At 38.0% G+C, this 10,378-nt stretch overlaps 1 protein-coding gene across 1 annotated transcript; it reads left to right on the top strand.

The window, feature by feature from the left end:
* The first annotated feature begins 8,250 nt into the window (after positions 1-8,250).
* Positions 8,251-9,438, top strand: LOC111920326 (uncharacterized). Its single transcript, XM_023915902.1, has 2 exons — positions 8,251-8,914; positions 9,011-9,438. The coding sequence occupies exons 1-2, from the start codon at positions 8,251-8,253 to the stop codon at positions 9,436-9,438; spliced, it is 1,092 nt and encodes a 363-aa protein (XP_023771670.1).
* The last annotated feature ends 940 nt before the right edge of the window (positions 9,439-10,378 follow it).

Genomic DNA, 10,378 nt, shown 5'->3' with positions numbered 1-10,378 from the left:
GCAAGGCTCACTGGACTACGGTAAAGAACATTCTCAAGTACCTACGGAGGACTAAGGATTGGGTCCTTACCCTCGGTGGGAGTGATGACTTGAGAGTTTTCGGGTATAGTGATGCTAGCTTCCAGACAGATAAGGATAATTTCTGCTCCCAGTCAGGCTGGGCCTTTACCTTAAATGGAGGAGCAATTACTTAGAAAAGTTCCAAGCAGGAGACAGTGGCTGATTCAACTTGCTTATCCGAGTATATAGCAGCAAGCGAGGCAACAAAGGAGGCAATATGGCTGAAGAACTTCATTGGAGACCTTGGATTAGTACCATCTATAAAGGAGCCTATGGAGATTTTCTGTGATAGTGAAACTGCAGTTGCCTTAGCCAAGGAAACAAGGGATCACGGGAGATCCAGACACATTGCCAGAAAATACCATTTCATAAGACATCGAATAGAAGGACTCCTTGTGGTAAAGAGGGTATTATCGGATGAGAACCCAACAGATCCCATCACGAAGGGACTAGGTAGGGTTAAGCATCTTCAGCATGTGAGGCGCATAGGGCTAAAGGATGATATTAGTTTTAGAAATTAGATAGCTCTTGAAATTTGAAAAGTGTAATTCACATTTGATCATAAATAAAGGTTGTTGTTTATTTATAAGTAATGTGTTGCTATCGTCTGTCAATCATTTACTATCATTTCATTTTGCATGTTTTGACTTCTAGAATAATTATGTCATCGTGTATCATATTATTCAAATTCTCCACAATCATTCATATGTTGGAAGTAGATATGAATCAAGACTATCATGAAGTTGGTTTGTAGATGTCTAAGGTGTTAGACATAGAAAGAGTTGCTACAACATTCATGAGTGCTCATAAGTTCTGAGTATTGGATTCAACCCATGCTCACTTGTATCACTTCATGGAATTTATCTCGAGTGATCGTGAGATAGTAATATCATATAAGTCTTCAAACCGAGAGATATGAGTTGTTTATACATTGATTGCACGAAAACGCATTGGTAACTCGATGTTATAAAACGTGCCTTTGTGTATGATTCAACAAGTCGTAGAACAAGCATATGATTCAAAGTTTATCTGTTCCGTCTAAGATGAATAGCGATATCCGGGCCCCTCGAAGATTTTGTTTTGACCTAAGTACCGGTCCCGATCATAACTAAATTGATTTGTTCGATTAAGTTTTATGTCAAACAAATCGGAAATCGGGAAACAAACTGTTGTGCAATAAGTATGACATTGTTCCAAGTATTTATCTGGCTGATATCTAGAACAGAGGATTATATGATCACTTATCTTAAATGGCGTATCATCATCATCTCAATTCTGCAAGACTTTGAAAGAGCTACGATTGTTGATCGGTTCCTGAAGTCATTCTTGCAGTTATAGTTATTAGACTTATCCAAGTGGGAGATTGTTTGATTAGGTGTCTAAGTTGATATCTATTTATCGAATGTACTTGACTTGGTTCGCATGGTCCATTTGGGTTGCATGGCATCATGACACTTGGATAGACAAAATGAGAGAAAGGAAACTTATGGTTTATTAATATATTATAAGTTCTAATATATTAATAATATTATAGTGGGCTAATGATCCATGGTTTATTGAATTGGGCTTAAACCCATAGGGTCCTCCATGGATAGTCCATGGAGGTTAAAACCCATGGATCATGGAGGAAATGAAAAGCCATGTCAATTAGGGTTTACATGATCTAACCCTACTTGTGACACAACTATAAAAGGACCACATGAGCTACCAAAATCGGCACTAAGTGAAGAAATAGAGGGCTAGCCAATTTTGAGTGTATGTGTTCTTCTCTCAAAGTTATTCCAAGAGTTGTGGTGTTGTGTTAAACATTTGAGGCATCACATTTGGGGTGTGAGGCTCACAAAGTTCTTAAGGAATCCAAGCAACAAGAAAGGGATGTTCTTCTACTAGATTTTATGTTTCAAGTTCCCCATTCCATGCTAGTTAGGTTAAGAACCTTGGAAAATCAAATTTTCATGTATCTTAGTAAATCATAGATCCAAGGTTTCTAGGGTTGCATGTACACCTTAGGAGTGTTAGAATGCTCATAACCCTTCATATCCACCATCAAGAGTAAGTCATGTGGAATGCTAGTTCCCTCTTGTATTCTTGAGTGTCTAAAGCCTTTAAGTGCTTAACTCAATTAAGCACTAAAGGGAACAACTCAAGAAGTCTTTTAATCACCAAAGCAAAGCACCAAACTTCAAAAGAAAAGAGCTTCTTCATGCTCACGGATTTAGAGAGAAAGAAGGGAAGAAAGAAGTGTTTCACTCTTGCAAAAATGCAAGCCTCATGCATCTCTTATAAACCCATGAAAAGTAAGGCATTACCATTAAAATAATCTAAAATAATTGTAGCCTTTAGAAGCATGGGAGACAAAAGATGGAAGGTTGAAAAAGCAACCTCCCACACCATCATTATGCCTTTTAAAAAGTAAGATTCTTTGTTTTTTATAAACTCCAAGTTTATAAAATATAAACTATGTCTTTAGGTAAAATACAAAAGAATCATACTATTCCAAAATGTTGTGCAGGAATTATTAATTCTTACCATACGAAATAATAATTAGTAATACTCTTTTAGTTATTATTTTCACAAAACAATAATTATTCCCTAATTAAAATACAAGAATCGATATTATTTATTAATAATCATATTAATAATAAGTATACAAAATGTGACAACTTGATAAAGGCAGACCTTATAGGATCATATATTATTAGCAATATCACTACATAATGATTCTTGGGCATATAGATCCAACAACCACATGCTATTACAGAAGACCAGATCAAGTTAAGGGCATTTGAGAGAACAAGGATCTGATTGTGCAGGGACAAGGCCCAAAAACTCAAACCTTTAGTTAATGCTTAAGATCAATGTCTGCTTCTGATTGAGAGTTCCAGTCAAGTCTGGCAAGACCAGACAAGATTTGAATATGAGAATCAACAAAGTACTTCAAGTATTTAATGGAGAATAATGAGAATAATCAAATTAAAGACAATAAATGAACAAGTAGAATGTTTGAAAGATTTTGATTTAAGAGAAAGATGCAAGTGAAGTAAATTCAAATATAGCTATATTTGGAAGAACAATCTGTCATCTATTCATGACATTAAACACTCCTTAAATAGGAGAAAGGAGTACATCGTACAAACTCAAACACATACATAGGACCGGACAAAAGAGTTACTTTTGACACTCTGCTTATCCATTTTGACAAAATAAACTAAGTCCTATGTAATGCTACATCAAACTAAAAGAAAAGAATAATTAATGCATTGACGGATAGAGTGATTCAGACTTATCCTTTGCTCGGAACATCTTCCCTTTGAACATACTCTCTACTCCAAACCCAAACTTCACTTCTGACCATAGACTGACTCCGGACCATATTCCACTTCGGAACTAAGACTGAATTCAGAACATCCAAAGGTTAGAGATTGCTAGAGGTTCACTTTCAAGTTCCAACAATCTCCCCTAAGTGAACTTAGCAATCAAGTCAGCTTAGATCGAATCTTCCTTGATGAACATGTATGCCCTGTACAACCATTCTCTGACTCCGATGTACCATTGCAGCTGACTTATGAACTTTGTCTTCATGTTCTCAGGTGTTGCGGACATTGATGCTCGACTGATGAACTTCTAAAGGACCTTGGTGGGAACCATGTGTTTGTCAAGGACTCAGAAGAAGTCCTTCTGGTTTGTTTTTATTTGAAGATTAAGAAAACCTAGTACTGGCTCATCAATGGGTCCCTTTGCTAAAATTTTAGCTTCTGGCAGCTTGAAGTTGATTTTGGCCAAGTATTTCTCAGTTCCGAACAGATGGGCCAGCTCAAAGTCACACCAACATAATCTTTGAGGAAGCTCAGAGTAGCGTGGTAAGCTCCCATACTAAGATCATCGGATTGAATGCTTCGGAAGTGAGAAACTATTGTTAGAATGTCGATTGGGTTGATTGTAGGGAAGTCGGCGTCAGTGATGGTTTTCTAAGTTGGTTTGTTTCGGAAGATGTGGTACCGGAAAAACACATAATTAAGTTCAAACTTGTTTAAGATCTTCCTTATGAATCCATAAATTTTGGTGATCCTTTTCCAAGACCAGACTTCTTTTTGAGGAAGCACGTTCTTGGAATAAAAGGTCTTCAATCTTTCACTTTCAATCCAGATGATCATATGAGGATCATCTTCCGGATGGAGAGGAGAGAACTTTGTGTAAAACTTGCTGAAAGGAGAGAGAGGCAAGTCGATCTGGTCTGAATCTTGATTTGGAAGATCATAGTACATGAAGGGAATTATGTCAACATCTTTCAAGATTCTATCTCTGCAAAGAGAAGATATCCGTAGCATCGGATGAGGATTATTATCCTTGAAGGATTGGATCCGAATGCTTTCTTCAAGATCTTGATTGATCTCTTCTTAGGACCAACCACTTCTATCTATCAAGGGAGGAGCAGAGTAGGAGAAATCCGAAATTGGCTTCTTGTCCTTGTCTTTCTGTTTATGGAGGGTGGAGAGGATATGTTGCATATTTTCATCAACAACAAACTTTGGAGGAGAGGAAGACAGGGGCTCTTCTGGAATATCATTCAGCTTCCAGAGTGGAGAGCCATCATTGATTGAAGCGATTTTTGGATTCAGAATTTGTTGAGAATAAATCTCAGATCGTTTAGATCTTTCACAGGTATAAAGATGAAGAACAAAAACATCAAACACAATACGATTATGAATACAAAATAGAATCAATGTAAGGCTTATGATTCAAATATAGTCATGCCTCAGCAGAGCTCGATGAAGAACTTCCACTGTAGAGGCGAGCTAGGGTTTACAATAATTTGTGAGAGAAAATCATAAAAGCCTTACTAATTAAGGATGCATTCATGCACCTTAAATACTAAAACCCTAGATTAAAATCATGCACGGTTGGACAGGCCCAAACCGGCAACCAAAACTGGGCTAAGGACCGAGCCCATGACGCAACACTATAAGCCTAACAGAATTGGAGGCAGTATTGATGTTGTAGCTCGAAAGGCGTCAACGGTTAATTTGGTTTTTGCCTTAGCCTCTTCTATGCTTCTATGAAGAACATCAGCTAGGGTAGATGGCCAAGAGACTACTGACCAAATTATTTTATCTTCCTCCGTTAGCACTTTAGCAGGATATTTCCTTGGAGCTTGAAGTCCTATTACTCTGTTCTTGAAATACATATCTTCTTCATCACTTTCATCATCATCAACACCACTTCGAGAACCTGAAAGGATATGTAGAGAATTATCAGAGCTTTCATCTCGGAGTCGGAACTTCGAGACAAGTTTCCAGGGTTGAGATCTTGAACCGGGTCCTTCTCCCCCTCTTGCAATGGAAGGCCCGACAACCGGTGCAAGCATAGTAAACTCATGTAGGTCTGAAAACTTGTCAAACACCTTTTGAAAGATGGTGTTGAGCTGTAGAGTTAGGGCATCATAAGCCTCAGTTGTGGGAGCCTGAGCTTTGAGACGATCAAATAGCTTGGAGAGAACGGAGAGCATCTCATCGAACTTGTGATTCGGAACATCTACAATGTTCCAGGATGCCCTGAGCAGCTTGATGAGAACCTGCTGCATGATGAGATTCCTCTCATCCTTCTTCCGAATCTCCTTCTCTAACCATTGATTCTACTTCTCATGAAGAACATAAGTTTGTTTGATAAGGTCGTTTGTGGCACTGACCAAATCATCATGAATGTTTAGAAAATTTGTGATTGTGGCAAGGTAGTGATCGATAGAAGCATCAAATTTTTGTTCAACTTCTTCGATAGTATGCTTCAGATGGAGAGAAATAAAATGATCAAGCGGAGCTTCTGTTTCAACAATAGTGGGTCCGGACTTGTTGGTTTCAGGCAGACATTGGAGGATTGCATCAAGCTAGGAATCCAGTCCACAAACCTTTTCATCGATCTTCGTATTGAGTCCGGCCACATAAGTTTTGATGGCATCAACTTTCTACATAGTTTCATAAAAGTTGTATCAGAGTTCTAGAAGGGCAAACATATCGACGTAATTCCCTGCAGAAGATCCGGTATCCGAAGTGGAAGTCTGGGACTTGTTCTTGTCATCTTCTTGGTTGACTGGCTGTTCGGATGTGCCTGGATGATTCATATCAACATTAACGTTCATGGGAGTTGATTCGGTTTCATCTTCAAGAATAACTTGGACTTGATCCTCTATTTGAATTTCTTCATCAACAGGTTCCAAAGAGGATGATGAGAGTCCGAAGTCAAAATTCGTTCTTGATGAGGATGGTTTTGTATGAACGGTAATTATGGAGAACAACTGTGGAGCAGCAATTGCGACACCTTCATCATCAAACATGACTGCATTTGAGAGTTCTACATTTGGATCAGAATGCATTTCATCATGAAGATTATTCTTTTGAGTTTCTCCGGAAGCGAACTCTAGATTTGTGATCTCGTCAGTAGGGGCAATGAAGGGCAGGTTGCTTTGATTGGCCTTATTCCTCATAGAGATGAGATTTGCTTCAACCTGATAACTGGTGAGTTCTAGATGTATTGTACAATCCCTGCCAAGAAAATCTTCCCACAAAGGATCGTTAACACCTGGTCGTCCTATACCCTTATAGGGTATCAGACCAATTATGGCACCTAAGGTTGGAGGAACAATTCCAGCCTCGAAATGCTTGGGGTCCGAAACATGGGTTTCAGACCTTGCTTGTATAGAAAGAAATGGGGTTTCCAATAAGACTCATGAGTTTTTTGTAGGGGCGGCAAGGAACTTTGTACAACACCAACAACACCTTGTTTGGAAGGTGATGGTGGATTGTGTGGAGACTCCCCATGTGTGTGTGCTTGTGATTTTGAAACTCCGAAGCGTACTTCGGAAGAGTGGGTAGGTGGGGTAGAAGGATGGCTAGAGTCATCCAGAATGTCCTTGGCACCTTTCTTTTGAGAGGAGGAACCAAATTTGGTTCTCCTTCTGGATTTTGTCTTTGAGGGGGATGCTTTCCTCTTAGCAGATTGCTTCTTTTTGCCATCTGAGGGAACAGTCTTGGCCACTTCCGGAGTGGGCTCAACGGGGACCGAGGTAGATTGTGTAGGGCTATACAGAATCTCAAAATGATGTTTCAAGTGAATAGATCCGGAAGGTAGGACGGCCAACATATGTTCCGATAAGTGTCTAATTGGACTGAATGAAGTTTGGTCCGGAATACGATAATGTCTAACGGTTTTGAAAGAAATAAACACCCCTCTTGGAATCGTATCCACAGGAATTGGTTCCGACCTTTCACAATAGAGTTGCTGGATCGTATGGGCCCAAAATCTAGGGCTTGAAATCTCTTTTGACTTCCTTTTGATGATGAACTTCCAAAAATCTTACCATAAGACTTCAAGAAGATCAACAACATTGTTCTTCCGGAGAAGATACTGTACACCACGTACAACCAGTATTTGCTAAGGGTATCCGTACCTCCATGTTTTCCGGATAAACCCCTAACAATGAAGTGCATCAAAATGGTCCAATGGCCTGAGACGGCTGATCTCTCGACCTTCTAGGCTTTGTATGCTTGACCATAGCCAATGTGGGTGATGAATTGTTGAAACTCTTCTGTAATGGGTTCTTGTACCTTGAGGTTTTGTAAGGGTCGAAGTCTTGTAAAAAGTCCAATGGTGTTTAGTCAATTTCGTATGTAATATATTTGCTAAGTCACTTCTGTAAGAAGCTTAATGGTTTTAGACTTAGTATTTTTTTGTACTCTCGGTTTCCCTATAAATAGGGACTGAGCTTAGATTTAGATACGATTTTTCCAATTTCGTTGTCTGTTTTATAATCGAGCTTATTAAGAGTAATAGAAACTTCAAAGTCTTATTTACTTTCTTAGTTCATTACATTGATTGATCTAGTTCATAATCGATTTCTCAGAAACAATTCTTCTACAATTGGTATCAGAGCAGGAATCAAACTGCATTGATCTGATTTTCATTCTGGATCATTTGATTTTGAGTCATTTTTTTGTCTCAAAAGTTTCCACACTTTTGGTTCTGAAAATCACGTCTGATCTACAGATCTGATTAGATTCTGCATTTAAATTATATAACTGAGTGATCGATTATAAGTTTCTGATCAATTCGTTTGATCAAATTTCAAATTCATCAAGTTTTTTGTGATTTTGAATTTTTCTCGTGTGTTCATCAATGGCGAACTTCAACATGAACACAATGACTTCATATTCTCATCTGCTCGGATCATCAACCAAAATTCCAATGCTGATTCTAGAATACTACGATCAATGGGCTGATCGTATGGAAGACTACTTGAATGGTCTGGATGAAGAGTTGTGGGATTGCATCAATGGAATAGTTCAACCTCCAGTGAATCTTCAAAACATAGGTTCATTTGCAACTACTTCTGCTGTTGGAGATCAACAAACAAGGCTGAACAACAACAAAAAGCGTTGCATGAGAGAATTGAGAGGAGTTATGCCACCTCTTGTTTACAACTACATTCTTGGTTGTAAAACTTCTAAGGAGATCTGGAATATTCTCAAGGAAAAGTATCAAGGAAGCGAGAAGACTAAGATCAATTCTGTTAAGCAGTGTTTGGTTGAGTTGAAGGAGTTCAGACAAAAGGAAACTGAAACAATTGAAGTTTACTATGACCGCCTGAATGAGTTGATCTACAGATGCAATCGCTATGGAATCACAAGGTCCTTAATGGAGTATAATCTTACTTTTGTTATGGGACTTAGGAAGGAATGGAGGAGTGTTAGTATGATGATCAAAAATCAACAGAGCTTCGACAATTCATCTTTGAATGATGTATACAATCAGTTGAAGACACATGAAAGTGAAGAGTTTGAGATAATGGAAGAAGCGAAACAAAGTTTAGGAGGACCACTGGCTCTAGTTTCGAAAGTGTCTAAGGTGGAATCTGCTGGAAAGGAGAATTCAGATGAATAAGGGTTTCTTTTGAATTCAGATGATGAAGCTGTAGCTTTTTACTTGAATAATCGAGTTAAGAAGTTTTTGAAAAGGCCTTTTAATACAAAGGGAAAGAAGAGTGAGATGAAAGGAAATTTTACGAAGTCTGGTGTAGCAGAGAAAAAGAAATTTGAAAAGCCTGAGAAGAATGATGACAAGGTGAAAGAGTTTAAGTCAGAAAAGAAATTGAAAGGGGATTCTGGTGTAGATTGTCATTATCGCAATGGTGTGAATCACTTTGCAATTGATTGTATGCTTCAAAAGAAAGAGGAAAAGAAGAATAGAGTGAAGGACGAAGCATATTATGCTGAAAAAGTGGAGGAAGTTTGTGAGAAGGCCAAGGGATTGTCCCTAGAAGAGAGTATGAAGATGAAGAAAGTGACACTTATCAGATTTGGCCATTCGGGTTTGATGATGAGGAAATGAGGCATCCTACTCATGGTGCCATGTTTGCGAGATTTGAGGATGGAGAAGAAGATGAGATATCTGGACATTGCTTCATTTCGAAGTCAAGTGACAAATCTCCAATGACAACTAAGGTACGTTCTATACACGAATCTTTTAATATTCCATTACATGCATATGATTCTGAAATAATTGCTTTTGATGATACTGTTGTTTACTTTGATGCTATTGTTGTGTCTGCCAGTAACGAGGCAAAGAAACTTAATAATCAATTGCTTGAGACTCAAAAGTTGCTAGACATGAAATGTTGCAGGATAGAGTATCTAGGTTGCAATTAGGAAATGTCAATAATGATAGAGAGAATCTAGATAAAGATGTAAGGATGTTGTTGGCATAACGTAACATCTATTGTAATTCTGCAAAACGTTTATATGCCAAATTAACTACTTTGCATCATTCTTTTGACATTAGCAAAGAACAACATCGTAAACTGTTGCCTTTTCTTGCATTCGAAAGAGAAAAAGTTGATGTCATGACATATGATTGTGAAAACACAATAGTTGATTTAAACAAAGTACTAGACGATAGGTTTGCCTATGGCGTTGTTAAGATAGATGAGTTTTTAAATGTTGATGAATTGGTCAATATTGTTAATGAAAGTTTGACAAAAGATGAACAATTGAAAATTTTAAAAAGAACTGAACATTCGAAAGTTGATTCACAACTCAATTTTGCTGACGTCGATGAGAATTCGGATAATCTTAGCGAAATCAGTGAAATTGAAGAAGAAGAAGAAAGTATTGATTGTTCTCAGTTGTCTATCATTAACATCACATCTAAGATAAAAGGTAAATAAATTGTTAATGATTCGATGGTTGAGGATGACATTGGAAAACCCTCTACTTCGAAATTTTTTGACTTTGATGATGTGGAAGTTCGAGACAGTCAGACAGATAGTAGT

Source organism: Lactuca sativa, chromosome 3 (genome assembly GCF_002870075.4).
Source record: "Lactuca sativa cultivar Salinas chromosome 3, Lsat_Salinas_v11, whole genome shotgun sequence".
Lineage (NCBI taxonomy): Eukaryota > Viridiplantae > Streptophyta > Magnoliopsida > Asterales > Asteraceae > Lactuca > Lactuca sativa.
This window is presented reverse-complemented; position numbering and strand designations above follow the sequence as displayed.